Genomic DNA, 18,664 nt, shown 5'->3' with positions numbered 1-18,664 from the left:
AATATCGTGCTCCCTGGGTTCACCTAATGGCCGCCTTTCAATCAATTCTTCAGTCAGTGGATTCCAACAGCTACTGTAGTGCCGACGAGTATTCTAAAACACATCTGGGGCAATCACCAACAAGACCCAGGTACATGCTGGGTACATGCTGCAACATTTCAGTGACATTTCTGCAGACAGACTAATGACCCATCGGATTAACACCGGGGGTCCCTGGCAGTCCCATTCAACCTGAATGGGACTGCCAGGGACCCCTGCTGTGTTAACCCGATGGGCCATTAGTCTCTGCAGAAATGTCTCAGCATGTACCTGAGCAATGCTGGTGATAGCCCCAGATTTTCCAAGGCAAGTTTATGGTAAGTTTTAGAATACTCGTCGGTGCACCTGTACAATCTAACCTTATATTACTAAGGCAAACATTGTCCATTGTTAGTTTTCAACTCAGCCACAGTCTACTGCTGGGAACACTGCAACACTTTCCAGGTTGTGATCAATTGTTACCAAAGCTGTTGTACGGCTTGTCTCAAAAAGAGATGTGCCAGAGCCTGCTCTAGCAACCAAAGGAAAGGTTGCCCAGTAGAGCTGGAGGAAGCGGTGGTAGTGGGGTGAAAGCAGTAAGTATTTAAGTAATAATCCCCTCAGAACAGGGCATTATTGGCCAGTAATGCCCTGTTCTGAGGGGATTATTACTATAATAGGCTAAATGTAGACTTTTTTCAGAAAGAATAGACACTTTTGTATAGTTATATAGATTTTTTTATTAAAATAAAATGGTAAATACATGAATCCACCTCTACAGTATATACTCTTACACTGCAGATATCTATATCCACACACTGCCGCCCCCTCTGTACGTACGTACGTACACACACACACACACACACACACACTTACACAGCCACACACAACACCTCTACACACAACACAGATCCTCTACACACACAAACTGCTGCTACACACAAATACAACACAACAGTAGAGCACATACACAGCTGCTGCTACCGACACAGGACATGGACACTGGACACACACACACACACACACACACACACACACACACACACACACACACACACACACACACACACACACACACACACACAGAAACTACAGCCAGAAACAAACTGCAGACAGACTTTGCAGACTCTCTCTCCCCCACCCCAACAATTCAACTGAATCTTCTCAGTTCACGGAGCAAGGGGGAGGAGTCAACCCGTGGCTTTTTAACCAATCCCCTGCCCTGTCTCAGAGCTGTTCCTACTTTTAGACCAATCCCCTGCCCTGTCTCAGCTCTTCTGAAAGCCGATTGGTTGAAAATAATCACATTGAAATCAACACTTTGCAAGCAGCTAAATTTCCGGGCATTACTGATTGGATAATGCCCGGAATTTTAACCAGAGGGCAGGAATTTCAATAATGCCCGGACTTTGACTGCTTTAGCCTATAATATCCAATACTACATAACTACATTTATAAAAAATATGTTGAATGTTTTGCCACTTTCAAAGGCTTAAAACTTTTTACTTACACATTGGCTTGGGCTGAAAAATACAATTTAGTTTCCATAAAAGGCTAAACAAATGCAGTCTGCCATCTAACAAAATGCTACTAAATTACAATAAATGCATATGCAAGACTTGTTAGTGGCTTCATTCTCGGCTCGTCGGCAGGCCTTCAAACACATTGATGATGGCTGCAGCACCCAAAAAGAAGGCCTCAGTGGGAACTCTTCCGGATATGCCCCGCACCTATGACCGGGACCCTAGAAATTGAGGTATGGGTTGTTTCCAGTGTGGGGAACATGGACATCGGGCTGCGAACGGCAAGGCACCAAAAGGCAAGAGAAGCCTTGAAGCAGGGAAACGACAGAGGGACATGGTAAGGGAGTATGCCAGGCCCCACGCGGAGAGAAGCTCCATGACTAACAGACCCACAAGCATCTGCGGGTGCCCCAATCTGCCAATTGGGATTCTCGGCCCTCCTGCTCGAGTGATGAAGTCTATTGAAGGAAAACCATGTAAAGTTTTTCATAACAGTGGATCGCAAATGTCTATAATCTTCCAATCATGGTACAACCGATATCTGCGACACCTGCCACTGCAGCCGCTGAATGGACTTGTTATGTGGGGCCTCAGTGAAACTAGCTATCCGTACTTGGGCTATGTGGCCGTGAAGTTGGAATTTCCCAAGGAAAATGCTGGGGTAACAGGACACCTTGAAGCAGTGGTACTAACATGTCCTGAAGCCCGTGAAGGAGGAGAAGTCTGTGCCATAATAGGAACAAATGCAAACATCTTCAGCAGACTAGCGAAGTGGTGCCAGACTGTTGGAGATTACGATCGGACATTGACCATTCACCCTATGTGTTTGAAGGCCTACCGACGAGCTGAAAATGAAGCCACTAACAAGTCTTATGACCCCATTGGAGAAGTCCGTTGGGCCGGTCTTCGGTTGAAAAAAGTGCCTCCCCACCATGTATGTCGAATTAAAGGGAAGGTGACCCTCCATCATGAAGTAAAAGGTTCCACCATAATTATAGAAGACCCTGCCCCCGGACAATTTCCTGGGGGACTATTAGTAAAGGCCGGAGTGCTGTCCATAAAGAAAGGAAAAAACTTATACTAATGGAGTGGAAGTGAGAAATGAGACTTCCCATGACGTGTGGATACGAAGAGGCACCGTGATAGATCACTGAAGTGATGGGCCCAGCCAGGACGAAGAAGACTCATAACAGGAGACTGACGCCAGACATGTTCAATTTTGGAGACAGTCCTATTCCAGAACACTGGAAGAAACGGCTACAAGAAAAAATGGCTCGTTGGCCAGAGGTTTTCTCCACTCAAGAATGAGATGTAGGAAAAGACCATGGAGTGGAACACCAGATTCATCTTCATGATGCTCACCCTTTTAGAGAAAGGTCACGGAGATTGACCCTGGCTGATGTGGAAGTAGTGAGGAGAGACCTCCAGGAACTAAACTAAGGAGAGCTGGCATAATTTCTGAATACAGAAGCCCGTATGCATCACCCATAGTGGTAGCCCAGAAAAAAACAGAGCCGTGAGGATGTGTATTGATAATAATAATAATAGCATGTTTTTATAGCGCTGCCCCGTGGAGCTTACAATCTATGTTTTTGGCGCCTGGGGAATAGGCAGATAAATTGACCTTTCCAAGGTCACAAGGAGCCGACACCGGGAATTGAACCAGGCTCCCCAAACTCAGTGCCAGTCAGTGCCTTTACTCACTTAGCCACTCCTCCCTATCGCACAGTGAACAAAAGGACAATCCCAGAACAGAACACAACGCCACGTATAGAAGACGCATTGGATTGCCTCACTGGGAGCAAGTGGTTTTCAGTTTTTGATCTTCACAGTGGATATCATCAGATCCCAATGAACCAACACGACAAAGAGAAGAATGCCTTTATATGCGCATTGGGGTTCTACCAGTTTGAGCAGATGCCTCAAGTTGTGTCAGTGGCACCAGCTACGTTCCAAAGGCTAATGGAACGAGTAGTGGGAGATATGAACTTGCTTGAAGTGCTGGTATACCTTGACAATATATGATGGTTAGATCGATTAAGTGACAGTGGACTAAAATTATCAGTGGACAAGTGTCAGTGTCGGATGTTTGTCACATACGTAGGGCACATCGTATCTGAGAAAGAAGTGGCCACCGATCCTTCTAAATTAGAGGCTATTTCATCATGGCCAAAGACTACACAGCTAATAGAACTGCGGTCTTTCTTGGGATTCTGCGGGTATTACAGACGGTTCGTCAACAACTTCTCCGCTGTAGTCCAACCCTTGACAAAGCTGACAAAGGGTTACCCACCACCAAAAGGGCGTAGCATGGCCGTGGGGTCCACCAGTCAAGATTATTTCAAAATGAATGAACCATGTGGGAATAGAATGGACTCCTAAGTGTGAGGTCGCTTTCCAAGCCATAAAAGCCTGACTGATGAAGATGCCAATGTTAGCATTTGCAGATCCACAAAAGCCCTATGGGCTGCATGTAGACGCCAGTTTGGATGGAATAGGGGCAGTGCTGTACCAAGAACACCAAGAGGGACTAAAACCAGTAGTGTTTGTGAGCCGGGGGTTGATGCCATCCGAGAAAAACTACTCAGTACACAAACTGGAGTTTTTGGCTTTGAAATGGGAAGTAGTGGACAAACTACATGACTATCTATATTGAGCAGCATTTGTAGTGCACTCAGACAATCCCCTTACGTATATTCTATCAGCGAAACTGGATGCCACTGGACACAGGTGGTTGGCAGCATTGGCCACTTACAATTCCAGTCTAATGTACAGACCCGGGAAATAAAACATTGATGCGGACGCAGTCACATTCACTGGGACGCTCAAGCCCAGGATGGACTTTGGAAAAACATTACCGCTGCAGGAGTGTACAAGCAAGTAGAAATGCCGAGACAAATTGCCACAGAGAATCCAAATAGAGGGTCTAAGTCTGGGGATCTCTCTCTCTGGAGTTCCTTTAGTGTACTCTCACCCCGCAGAGTTGACCATGGAGGGATTACCCCAACTAAACCGACAATATCCATCACGATCGCAGCAGACAGATCCAGGCTTGAGAGAAGTGTGGTCAGCTCTGAAGGACCGGAAGCCGCCTCGGGGAGCACCCCGAGAGTCGACTCCTTGTGGGGCAATGGGATAACCTGGTGCTTAAGAATGGAGTAATGTTCAGAGTTGTTAAGAAAACGCAGCACCGTGTGACTAAGCAACTCGTACTTACGTACCAGTATAGGCAAGTGGTTCTATGTTCGCTACATGACTATCATGGCCTATCAGGGCACAGACAAAACAATGGGATTAGTGAAAGATCGATTGGCCCAGAATGTCGAGAAATATTGTAAGAACTGCGGAAGGCGTGTGACCAGAAAGACTTTGCCTACAAGGGCCGCACCCTTGACCAATATCACCAGCAGTGGGCCACTGGACTTAGTCTGCATGGACTTCCTGTCAGAGTCAGATAGCAAGAACACCAGTAATATCTTAGTGGTCACAGATCACTTCACCTGGTATGCGCAAGCATTCCCCACAAAGGACCAACAAGCCGTTACAGTCGCCAAAGTGTTATGGGACAAGTATTTCGTCCATTATGGATTGCCAGCCAGGATACACTCCAACCAAGGACAGGACTTTGAAAGCCGACTAATCAAGGAATTACTGCGCATCTGTGGGATAAAAAAAAAAAAATCCAGAACCACGCCTTATCCACAAAAAGATCCACAAACAGAGAAATTCAATAGGACCCTATTAAATATGAAGGGAAGGTAAAGTCAAATTGGTAGATAGTCACTGCTCCCTTGAACTGCGCCAAGATTTAGAATATAAAATCAGCTTTATTGAAACAGAATGCTGAACATCAGACAGGAACACACTGATGCGTTTCATCCCGACATGGGACTTTATCAAAGATTTGACCAAATCTTTGATAAAGTCCCATGTCGGGATGAAACGCATCAGTGTGTTCCTGTCTGATGTTCAGCATTCTGTTTCAATAAAGCTGATTTTATATTCTAAAGCTTGGCGCAGTTCAAGGGAGCAGTGACTATCTACCAATTTGACTTTACCTTCCCTTCATATTTAATAGGGTCCTATTGAATTTCTCTGTTTGCGGATCTTTTTGTGGGTGATAAGGCGTGGTTCTTTTTTTTTTTTTATCCAATCTACCAATTGGACTTTACCTATACCTTACTGGATGGAGCACGCAGGGGTCTCACAATTTTAGCAAGGAGGACACTTATTTACCTTTCCAACGCAAGTGGAGGTGCTATCCGTTTGAATCCTGGGATGCGCCGGAGCGCATTGCATGCTGGGATACAGCCGGGGTGCAGCCTACCAGCATTGAGACGGCTTCTTCACCATTGACGAGAATGGACTGGCTGCGGGGGTAGCGAGGACAACGGTAGGGTAAGGGCACCAGTCTGTGTAATTCACCGAGCTTACAAGTGGCGTGCCCGCGGACATGCCACTTTGTACCTCTAGCACTTGATCTGCATTCTAGTCCCCGTTCCGGTGTTTAGTCTCTATACGTTACCCCATATATATATATCATTCATATATTAATACACTTGCAGTGAGACCCCTTCCCTTGTGGACTTTGGCCTTGGTTGCAGGTTTTGCCAATTACCTACACATGGTTTTGTTAGCATCGGATTCATTGGGGTTTATTCCCCATTTTTTTCTAAATATGAAGGGAACCCTAAATAATCAATCAAGGAAAGGAAAGATGGAGTTAGCATGTACACCACTTAGTGCATGCTTATAACTGCACTAAGAATGAATCCACTGGGTATTCATCCTATTACCTAATGTTTGGACGGGAAGCCTGATTGCCCATTGACCTGTGTTTTGGAAAGTCGGCAGGTGGCACTACCCCAACCACATACATGCAATATGTACAGAAACTCAGAGTCCAGGTACAAGAAGCGTACAAGCTGGCCATTTCTGCAGTTGACACATAATCATGAAAACAAAAGAAATTACGATACAAGAGTACACGGGCAAGAGCTACAACTGCAGGACAGGGTCCTTATCCAGAATCTGGGGATACCAGGAAAAGACACAATAACAAAATCGCTGGAAAACCAAACTTTATGTGGTAGTAGAGAAGTTCAAAGGACTTTCCGTCTATTGAGTGAGGCCTGAAAAGGGAAATGGGCCCACAAATACTCTACATAGAAACCACTTCCTGTCAATAGGTCAGTTAGTGCGCTGCCCTGAGAGAGAAAACATTCCAAGAGAACCCCATAGGAGAGTGATCGATTGAACAGAGGACAGGGTCCTGGTACAAATCCAGTTAGCCAGGGTAGGCAAGACACTGATGAGGAGTCCGAACAAGAGGAGGGGTACCCCGGGGAAGGAATGTTAGGGCAACTGGCAAATATTTTGAACAGGGAAAAACTGCCTGCCCATCAACAGGGTCCCCAAATACAATCAGTAGGGTCTCAGAATTTAGAAAAAATGTTGTTCTTGAACTAGATCCCAGAGAAGAGGAATTTACCCCCATAGGTCCTGATGAATCCGTAATAGATGACTGAGTCTTCACCTAGTTCAGGGCCCGCAATATCTGAGTGACCGGTACCACGAGTCCCCTAAAGTGGAAATGGAAGTAGACGTCATACCTCCGGCATTAGCCTCATGTCCTAAGAGGGATACTAGACCCCCCATGAGACTGATCTATGACTTACCGGGAGTTTCACCTAAGGTCCCTACGGTTAGTACTGTTCGATGGGTAGTACCCATGACTCTGGAAATAGGAGATGTTGAGGAATGTAGAACATGCTGCGGTAACAAGAATGCTATGTGTCAAAACTGTTTGAGTGTCGGATCTACTGTATCTATGATGTTACAGTATGAGGTTAGGAGAGGAGTTCATGGTTAGATTAGATATATGTATTGTTGGTTTATCCTGGTTGATGGATACATCAACATTTCAGCAGGGGGAGGATGTAACCCCCTGTGTCCGCTATCAGCACAGGACATGGCCCCTTTAAGAATTACATTCCACTGGACCATGTAATGTGACAGGTCTCTATCGGATTCTATCTGCTAACATCTTGATGTCCATTGGATGAGGGGCCTTGCTGATTCTGAATGCTGTTGGTAACATGTGCCAAAATTCATGTATTGCCTGTTTTAATCAGTATTGATGCACGTGCGATATTTACCAACTTCACCATATTTCAATATAATTGAATATACTATGAGTTGTGCGCGGTTTGTTCTTTTTTCTTTATTTACTGGACCATTTGACTGTACTTAGCCAGTGGAATGACAGTTGGCGTCAGTTGGAAAGGAATTGCTGAGGGGACTGGCGTGGCAGTTTGTTTTGATATGGTGAGGCTGCTGCAGAACACTCAGCAAGGGCCTGACCCATCCATGGAGTGAGGAGACTGGTGGATTTTGCTGGCCAGTACAAAGTACAGTGACACCTCAGGGAGCCCTGCAACAGCTAAGAGGAGAAATATCAGGATTTAACAGCCAGAGGAAAGAAAGAGATCTCCTGCATTGGAACACAGGTTATTTTTTCAAAGTAACTGTAAGAAGCAACAGCCTGCATCTGTTTGAATCCAGAGCTCCAACGAAAGGTTATTGTACAAATACCCTGCCTTATCAACAGTGTATGTGAACTAATATACACTAATATTAGTGATTTGTTTTAGTAGGATTGCAGAAATACTGTGTGGTTATGTGGTAGCCCTGTATATGTATCCCTGTTCAAAATGATAGATACAGTAATATAAAGTTTGTTGTAATTCCTTCCAGTTTTGTTGTGTCTAATTACTCCTGCTTCCCACTCTGTGTACCACCCACTATAAACGAGTTAATCCCCAAGTTACTGGACTCAGACCCTCACCTCAGTGACATGTTCTATAGTCTGAGGTAAACTAAAGAGGGGTTACACGTACATAAAGTAGACTAGAAATATGTTTATCATGAGGAATTGTGCTACTGTTACTTAAGACCTTTATTGTCAGTGGGCTCATGTGACCAGAAGGACATCTCTTCCTATTAGGCAGACTGCCTGTCTGAGCCAGTTCTAAGTTTCTAGTGTACATGGTTCTACAGTAGCTCTAGATAAGGGCTGAGGTAGAGACCTCTCACAGACTGCATGAGAAGGATGTGACCGCTTGTTGTGAGAATATGGACCCGACTGCTGTAACGCTAGTTTGGGTCCTGTGACTGGGAGTAAGTCTGACTACATGGACTTATTATCCTTTTCCCCATTGTGCTGCAATGAAGTCATTTTGATCTGAGCCTGGTGTCCAGTCTCTAATTACCCTGCTACAGGCCAGCAATGCTACTCTTTGCAAAAATAATCTGGACCTGAAGAGGTGAACACACACACACTGCTGTTGCACAAAACAAAGAATCTAGAACGTTATTAACTGTCAACTAACTGTTTTCATTAAGTCCATAGCTTAGACATCTGCTTCCTCATAACTTTGCACATAGGGTCTTCTCAGCACGGCTTTAAATTGCACAGATGTTTTACAATGCTACTGTACATAGGTGGTGGCGGCCAAATGAACCGATTTATCATGGAAAACGTGTACTGTAGGTCTATCGAACACAGAAACCTTACCAATTGGGATTTTCCGTGCTCTCCCTGTAGACAGACTCCTCATTCATTGATGCGTACTGTGTCCATGTCAGGCAGTGACTTTTTAGAGTCATTACTCGGGCCTGCATGTCCAGCCATGACTCTTCCTCCAAGTATATATTTGACACCTTCAGTATGGTGCACTGTGAAAGAGGAAAAAACAGAAAAATAAATAAGATGAAGAACAGTGGTTAGAAAGCTGGACAGCGTTGTGGATTCAGATGCTTTATGAAGCCTTTTTGCTTACCCTAAGCAAAGTTTACACTACAAAACAGTGTTTTCTTCAAGGGTCCATCTTACAGAGTCTGAATTCTAAACTTTACATGGCGTGATTCCATATGCACTTGCCAAGGGTAAAAATACAGTATATAATGACAAATTTAAGCAAAACCTTAAAAAAAAAAAAAAAAAACACATACTTACTGTAAACCCAAAGAGAGATTAGATGTAGGTTGTAATACCTTTTAGCGGAACATCACTAAAGTTCTTCATACGTAGATGAAGATTAAAACATATGGGTCATCAAAAGTGCCGTACACTACAATTTCAAGCATACACTTTGTTATTTTACTTAAACTTGCCTAGGCAAGAGAAAAGGAGCCTCTTTTGAACTAACACTCACCCTAATGTAAAGAGTTGTAAATTAATTAAAACCTTTAATGGCGAATAATGAATAAAATGGATGGGTGGACAAACGTGTGCAATAGACCACACGTAACTAAAATACAATTTAATAAAGAGTGAGACCAACTGTGGTGCTCTGTACAGTCTAAAATACCGGTTCTAATTGCAATAGTCCTGATACGACAGAAGTTTATAGAGGGTTGTTGAGATCCCAGTAAATAAGTAGCCAAGTTTTAGATAAGATTTAGATGGCCCAATTGGATAGCAAACTTAAAAATCCTATTTATTTATCTTAGATACACATAAGTAAAAGTGCTAAACGAGCATGAGTGGAGTTAGATTCACGTTAGAAGGATACATAATGAGTCCCACAAGAATGCTCAGTAGGGAAATCATTGGAAGCATATTTGGTTATTCATTATAAATTTGATGCATTTACAATTACTAGTATATTTGGCCCCCTGATGGGCTTTTTTCAAACTGTTCTTGCTATAACCTAGCAGCGAAGCGCTCAATCATTAGGTGTGCTTGGCTCTCAAAAGCCTCATTTGTGGAGCAATTTGGTTTCACTACAAGGAATTGGCCAATTGGAATTCCTTTTACCAAATTCCTAGGATGACTGTTCGCGTGTAAGAGGCTATGAACCGTAGTCTCCAAGTGTCCGTCAGGGCCTCAACTGATTTGAAGGTCCAGGAAAACAATGCTGTCCCTGCCTATTTCATAGGTGAGACGTAGATTGAGCTCGTTGTTATTCAAAATATTGACAAATTCCACTGAGATCCTTAGTGCTCTTCCAGAGGATAACGATATCGTCAATATATCTAGCCCAGAGAATGATATGGGACATATAGATATCGTTATCCTCTGTGAATACTTTTTTGGCTTGCCACCATCCTAGGTACAGGTTAGCGTAAGATGGGGCACATGTCCCCATCGCTGTGCCCTGTACCTGGTGGTATAGCCTGTTAAATAAAAAGTAATTCCTTGTGACGACAAACTGTAGTAATTATTTAATGAATTCATTGTGGATAGTGAATAGTAAACCTCCGTTTTTCAGAAAGTATTGCGTGGCCTGTATACCCTATGTATGTATAATTCTAGTATACAGTGCCTCCACATCAATGCTAATTAGAATTGGTTCTGAATCTATCACTACGTCGTCAACCCTGGCTAAGATGTCTTTTGTGTCCTTCAAATATGAAGGGAGACACTACAAAAAACCCTCAAGATTTTATCAATATAGACACTTGCTTTCTCACGTTACCAATACAAATCGGTCGGCCAGGTGGCTGGTGTTTGTTTTTGTGTATCTTTGGGAGGCTATAAAAGAAAGCTATCCTTCGTGTTGCATACGAAGAGTCCTCTCTGGCATACAATCTAGTATTAGAGATTACAGTGCATTTTAGATCTCTCTGCACAAGCATTTCTCATTCATAGGTAACCATACCAAAAAGTTACTCTATCACATGAGTATATCTCTTGTTCTTATACGCCGTTCTATGTTTCATCTAGTATTTTGTGACCAACAAATCTGTGGATAGGAGGAATCCCAATTGTGGTAATTACCCCTATCCCCAAATTCATCAAGTTAATAATGAATAAACAAATATGCTTCCAATGATTTCTCTACTCCCCATTCTTGTGGGACTTATTATGTATCCACGATACCTATTAATGTAGATCTAACTCCACTCATGCTCGCTTAGCACTTTTACTTTAGTGTATCCAAGATAAAAATTATATTTAAGTTGGCTATTAATGTGGGTCAGAAAATGCCACACCCTCTTCTCCCAGGTAACGTCTTGCAATAAGTTATTTCCTGCTCTAAGCAGAAGCATTCATCACAATTTCTCGCCTGCAGAAAATGGTCTCACACCCTTTTTGTGTTAGGGTATCGTGAGATTATTATTAAGAGAGGTCACTCAGAGTTTGTATAAGATAAGGATGTTGTTTATTGTAATATAACACAATAACAAGAAAACATAATAAGCAAAATATGCTAACAATCCAATCTATGCAGAGTTTTAGTTATTCATTGTATGCTGTCATACTCACGACCACAAAGGTATTATGATATGTCATGCCAGTCTCGGTAGGTCTCGTCTCATGTGGCTCGCCACCCGGTTCTGATCTAACATGGCATTATGCTAACCTTTTAGTGGCCATGTCGTACGTCATTATTATCTGTGTGAAAATTAACCCCAACAAAAACCTGCTGTGTCTGCTAGCTTGTCTACCGGCATAGCAAATTAATCACAGGATGTCTGCAGTTAAAACAACTTCTCCTTTACTGTAAGCTAATGCCTTTTAGCGACATATGTTAAAAAAATACACCCTGGCTATTTCCTGGCATATCAAAGAAATTCTATCTGCAAACTTCTGATAACTGGTATTATTTCCAAAGCAAGAAAAAGTAGTTAATATGAGACAGTATGCTCTAAGCCAGGGGTGAGCAAACTTTTTATGCCGAGCCCCCCTTTTCATCCATGAAATTTCTCGGGCCCCCCCTGCCTGATGTAATCAAAATCACATGACGTCAGTGCATGTGCAGTGCATGACGTTAGTGCGAACCAGCTTTGTAACGCCCCCGCCACGCGTCTACAAAAAAAGTATTTATAGCACAAATTACATAACTTAAAAATAAATATTATAATATTTGTCTAATAGCGTTCCCATTTCTGCTGTATTATTAATCTCTCTCTTCCCGCCACATTAGAACACCTCAGGACCTCTCTAACCTCTTCCAGTCTCTCCCTGTATTTCTCACTCCCCCTCCAGTCCCTCTCTATTCCTCCCCTCAGTGTCTCCCCCTCCCCCCCCACTCTCTTTCCCTCCCCCCAGTGTGTGTCTCTTTCTCCCTCCCCCCATTGTCTCTCACTCTCTCCCCTCTTCCAGTCTCACACTCCTCTTCCAGTCTCTCCAACTCCCTGTATTTCACACTCCCCCTCCAGTCCCTCTCTATCCCTCCCCTCAGTGTCTCCCCCCACTCTCTTTCCCTCCCCCTGTGTGTCTCTCTCTCTTTCTCCCTCCCCCTAGTGTCTCCCTCCCTCCATTGTCTCTCACTCTCCTTCCAGCCATTGCCTCTCCCTCCCCCCAGTGTCTCTCTTGCACTCTCCAACCAGCTATTGTTTCTCCCTCCACCCGGTGTCTCTCTCACACTCTCCCTCCAGCCATTGTGTGTCTCTCTCCCTCCTGCCAGTGTCTCCCTCCCTCCCACCAATGTCTCTCTCATCCCCATCCCCATGTAGCTCTTTCACCCCCCCTCCCCATGTCACACTCACTCTCACCCCCCTCCCCATCTCACACTCTCACCCCCCTCATGTCACTCACACCCTCCCCATGCCTCAGTCTCACACTCACTCCCCCATGTCCCAGTCTCACACTCACTCCCCCATGTCCCAGTCTCACTCTCCCACCCCCCATGTCCCAGTCTCACTCCCCCCCCATGTCCCAGTCTCACTCCCCCCCCCAATGTCCCAGTCTCACTCCCCCCACATGTCCCAGTCCCCCCCCACATGTCCCAGTCCCCCCCCCCCCATGTCCCAGTCTCACTCCCGCCCCATGTCCCAGTCTCACCCCCCCCATGTCCCAGTCTCACTCCCCCCCATGTCCCAGTCTCACTCCCCCCCCCATGTCCCAGTCTCACTCCCCCCCCCCATGTCCCAGTCTCACTCCCCCCCCATGTCCCAGTCTCACTCCCCCCCCCCATGTCCCAGTCTCACTCCCCCCCCCCCATGTCCCAGTCTCACTCCCCCCCCATGTCCCAGTCTCACTCCCCCCCCCCATGTCCCAGTCTCACTCCCCCCCCACATGTCCCAGTCTCACTCCCCCCATGTCCCAGTCTCACTCCCCCCCCATGTCCCAGTCTCACTCCCCCCATGTGTCAGTCTCACTCCCCCCCCCCATGTCCCAGTCTCACTCCCCCCCATGTCCCAGTCTCACTCCCCCACCATGTCCCAGTCTCACTCCCCCCCCCCCCATGTCCCAGTCTCACTCCCCCCCATGTCCCAGTCTCACTCCCCCCCCCCCATGTCCCAGTCTCACTCCCCCCATGTGCCAGTCTCACTCCCCCATGTCCCAGTCTCACTCACCCCATGTCCCAGTCTCACTCCCCCCATGTGCCAGTCTCACTCACCCCATGTGCCAGTCTCACTCACCCCATGTCCCAGTCTCACTCCCCCCATGTCCCAGTCTCACTCCCCCCATGTCCCAGTCTCACTCCCCCCATGTGCCAGTCTCACTCCCCCATGTCCCAGTCTCACTCACCCCATGTCCCAGTCTCACTCCCCCATGTGCCAGTCTCACTCCCCCATGTGCCAGTCTCACTCCCCCCATGTCCCAGTCTCACTCCCCCCATGTGCCAGTCTCACTCCCCCCATGTGCCAGTCTCACTCCCCCCATGTGCCAGTCTCACTCCCCCCATGTGCCAGTCTCACTCACCCCCTCTCCCCATGTCGCTGATGCTGCTGTGTACTGTAGCACAGCGCCACCTAATGGCCAAAAGAAAAATTGCAGCTGCAGACGGATTTTTTCCCTCTGCTCCTGGCAAAATCGCCGCTGCTTCCTGCGCCCCCCCTAAACAATCTTGCGCCCCCCCAGGGGGGCGCGCCCCCCAGTTTGCGCACCGCTGCTCTAAGCTGTACTAAGACATATTATTATGATATACAGGCAGTCCTTGGTTATCCGACACAATGTGTTACTCAAAATGGCGTTGGATAGCGAAACGTTGTAAAGTGAAACACGTTTTTCCATAGGAACACTGTTTAAATGAAAGGTTCCGTTCCTGAAGGCATTTTTAATGCTAAAATACACAAAATATTTTACGCAGACAATAACATATGCAGCACACACAAATGATATAGTGCATATACTGTATTATATATATAATATAACATAAAATATAATATAATATAAAAATATAATATATTATATAGTATAATATAGTATAATATATATATATATATTATATACACAAAACTTTGCAAAGCATCATAAGAGCGCTGAATAAGCCGTTTTGGCGTTGTAAAAATGAACATAGCTATGCATTGCATAGCGTTGGATAAGCCATTTGTTGTTAAGCGAAGCGTTGTAAAACGAGGACTGCCTGTATATGTACCTGTGCTACCTGTAATCCATAACACTATCCAATTGGGCCATCTATATCATATCTACACCTTGATAAAAGGGAAGAGCAGTGAAAACAGCACTAATGCAGTGAATATAAATAAGTGAAACTATAAGCAACACACAAAGTAAATGCACTTTAAACTTAAAGTGAAGGCTGCCTAGGCAAAATGGTGTACACAAACCAATACAAACAGTAAAAAACAGAGAAGCCGGCGCCTCCAAATGGAGAAGATATAACTGACCAAATAAAGTCCAAGGGTATAAGGAGTGGAGTCCTGAGGGGAATCTTCAGTGAAGTCTCATGGACAAACAAACAGACATAAAAGACAAAAGATCATAGTGCAACAAACAAAAACCAATATAAACAAACAAACACTGCAAAGATTGGCAAAGGGATAATCACAAATTTAATGCAATTAAATAAAATATTTATAAAACAACAAACTTATGAATGAAGGGCTAAAGACACTAATAAGTTGAAACATCCGGTAGGTGTAAAATTAAAATCCTACTTACAGCAAAGCTGCAAAATTAAGACCCATAAAGGAACTGTCTTTGAATCCAGACCGGAACTTCTGCAAAGATGGAGCACAGTAGCACAGCTACTAAGAGTCCACACTTCAAGGGCGACCACTGTAGACACTCACGCACACCTTCCAAGTGGGTGAGAGGTACCTCGAGGAGGGACCAGGGCTTCACGCTTTCAGGGGAGTCGCCGACACCAGGAGCACAAGCCCACAGGTCGCGCGGTGTGTCAGTGACGTCACACCACAGCGCGAGGGCAGGGGAAGCGCTCGAAGGAACAGTGAGGCTCTGAGAGCTGAAGTGCAGTCCGGAAACAGCAGTACACAGACAGGGGAGGATGTTGCAAATCCAAGCCAAGACAAAGAACCACCCTATGCGTTTCGTGATGTCAGTCACTTCGTCAGGGGCATGATGGGAATAGGAAGTGCTGGCATATATATATATACCCTAATACTAAATAAAAACATTAGCTAAAATAATGACATAATTTCTAAGAATAAACCAAGACAATCTTAACAGTGATATACAGGCAACATCAAGATAATAAACAGTGAAACATACATAAAAAATAACAAAACACTAAAGAACAAATAAGCTAGGGACTTCATAGGACCCATCAGGGCTCAACAAATCCTTTCTTAAAGGCATAGTGCTCAAAGTACATGTATCAAAAAGCTCTTTAGCATATGACGTGGTACAAAATACTCAAGATACTCAGAGTACTGAAACTGCCAGTACCAGCAAAGAACAGAAAAAATCAGATGTTAGTGTGTGAAACACATAGCATACAGTAACTTATTAATAATTTATTTAACCAAAAAGGCTGAGAGGTCGAATTCGATGTTAAGACCAGTGGGAGATAAGGTTTAAAGTTCATACATCCAATATGACTCACGTTTGCTAATACCATTTATTTTATCTCCGCCTCTCCAGTTCCCTGGATACACTTCAATTGCTTGACACTTAAGACCTTTTGGTTTTGCTGGTGGTGAATAAGGAAGTGGTGTGACACACTATGTGTTGTCAGTCCCTTTCTTATATTGAACACATGTTCGTAAATGCGTCTCTAGTAAGTCCTCCCCGTGCGACCAACGTATTGTAGGCCGCACGGGCACTGTAGCAGGTAAATAACAAACACAGAGTGACAGACGATATGAGAACGAATACCCGACCAGTAACATTAGAGCTAAAAGTAACTTGATTGGAACTATATTTACAGGCTGTGCAGTGTACACAGATAAAAAACCTTTTTGACAAGATTCCACACCCGATGTCTTATTTAAATTGGGGCAACTAGGGGCAAGCCTAGATTGTAAATTCAAGGCTTTTTTAAAGATAATTGAGGGTTTAGGAGGAAGAATTTGGCCAGAGCTGGGTCTCTCAAAAGGATAGGCCAGTGTTTATACAAAACCTGCCTAATATCAGGTGCCATGGAATTATACTGCGTGATGAAAGACACAGTATTTTTTGAGTTAGGGTCAACCCTATCTTTTTTATACTCAAGAAGCCCAACTCTCTCGGTATCCTGTACTTGTAACAAGGTCCGAGAGAGCAACTCCTCAGGGTAGTGTCTACTCAAGAATTTATTTTTAAGTTCGTTTGCCTGAGACGCAAATACCTCATCACTTGAGCAGTTGCTTATTCCAAATAGAGTTTTTCCCATTGCCCCATAAATAAGTTGGCATAACTTGGTGCAAACCTGGTGCCCATGGCCGTGCCACAAGTCTGTAAATAAAACTTAGAATTAAATGAAAAATAATTGTGTGTAAGAATAAAATGAATGGAGTCTAAAATGATTTTTTTTTAAACAGATGACATACTACTATCCATATCTAACGTATGGCGTATGGCTTGGCAGCCGAGGGCATGGTCAATAAACGTATATAGAGATGTTACATCAGCAGTGACCCACACATACCCCGGCTGCCACTCCAGATCGCGCAATGCTTGAAGCACATGGGTGGTATCACACAGATAGGACTTTAAATGAAACGCGTAGGGTGGTTCTTTGTCTTGGCTTGGACTTGCAACATCCTCCCCTGTCTGTGTACTGCTGTTTCCAGACTGCACTTCAGCTCAGAGCTTCACTGTTCCTTCGAGCGCTTCCCCTGCCCTCGCGCTGTGGTGTGACGTCACTGACACACCGCGCGACCTGTGGCCTTGTGCTCCTGGTATCGGCGACTCCCCTGAAAGCGTGTAGCCCTGGTCCCTCCTCGAGGTACCTCTCACCCACCTGGAAGGTGTGTGTGAGTGTCTACAGTGGTCGCCCTTGAAGTGTGGACTCTTAGAAGCTGTGCTGCATCTCTGCAGAAGTTCCGGTCTGGATTCAAAGACAGTTCCTTTATGGGTCTTAATTTTGCAGCTTTGCTGTAAGTAGGATTTAAATTTTACACTTATTAGTGTTTTAAGCCCTTCATTCATATGTTTGTTGTTTTATAAATATTTTATTTAATTGCATTAAATTTGTGATTATCCCTTTGCCAATCTTTGCAGTGTTTGTTTGTTTATATTGGTTTTTGTTTGTTGCACTATGATCTTTTTCTTTTGTCTTTATTGTCTGTTTGTTTGTCCATGAGACTTCACTGAAGATTCCCCTCAGGACTCCACTCCTTATACCCTTGGACTTTATTTGGTCAGTTATATCTTTTCCATTTGGAGGCGCCGGCTTCTCTGTTTTTTAATATCTACACCTTGGCTACTTGTTTACTGGGATCTCAACAACCCACTATAAACTTCTGTCATATCAGGGCTATTGCAATTAGTACTTTAGACAGTACAGAGCACCACAGTTGGTCTCACTCTTTATTTAATTGTATTTTAGTTACGTGTGGTGTATTGTACACATTTTTGTTTGTCCACCATCCCATCCCTTACTCTTTAATAAAGCACTTTCGTGTGAAACGCCTTAGAGTGTCAGTACTGCTATTTATGTTTTTAAACATCAATAAATCTTTTGGTCATTATGTCCCAGCATTGCTCATTTTATTGGCAGTGTACCGGCTATTCCTCCATGGACTTTCCGCCCATCCATTTTATTCATTATTCACCATTAAAAGGTTAAGTTTTAATTAATTTACATCTCTTTACATTAGGGTGAGTGCTAGTTCAAACGGTGCTCATTTTCTCTTGCCTAGGCAAGTTTGTTCTTTTCCATTGACTTCCGCCCTTGGCATCTCCCACTACATCAGACTGTAGCAAGAGCACCCTCCACCTTCCCTTCTGTATATATACACTTTAATTAGAAACTGATGAG

General features: G+C 44.4%; 1 protein-coding gene across 2 annotated transcripts in view; it reads right to left on the bottom strand.

Annotated features, from left to right (window-relative positions):
• PRELID2 (PRELI domain containing 2) overlaps window positions 1-18,664 on the bottom strand; it is a 108,023-nt gene that overhangs the window by 39,599 nt on the left and 49,760 nt on the right. For both annotated transcript variants that reach the window (XM_075601039.1, XM_075601040.1), the window contains one exon: window positions 9,118-9,278. In XM_075601039.1, the coding sequence (XP_075457154.1) occupies window positions 9,118-9,278 (161 nt within the window). The remainder of the gene's footprint in view (window positions 1-9,117; window positions 9,279-18,664) is intronic.

Source organism: Ascaphus truei, chromosome 5 (assembly GCF_040206685.1).
Source record: "Ascaphus truei isolate aAscTru1 chromosome 5, aAscTru1.hap1, whole genome shotgun sequence".
Taxonomy (NCBI): domain Eukaryota; kingdom Metazoa; phylum Chordata; class Amphibia; order Anura; family Ascaphidae; genus Ascaphus; species Ascaphus truei.
This window is presented reverse-complemented; position numbering and strand designations above follow the sequence as displayed.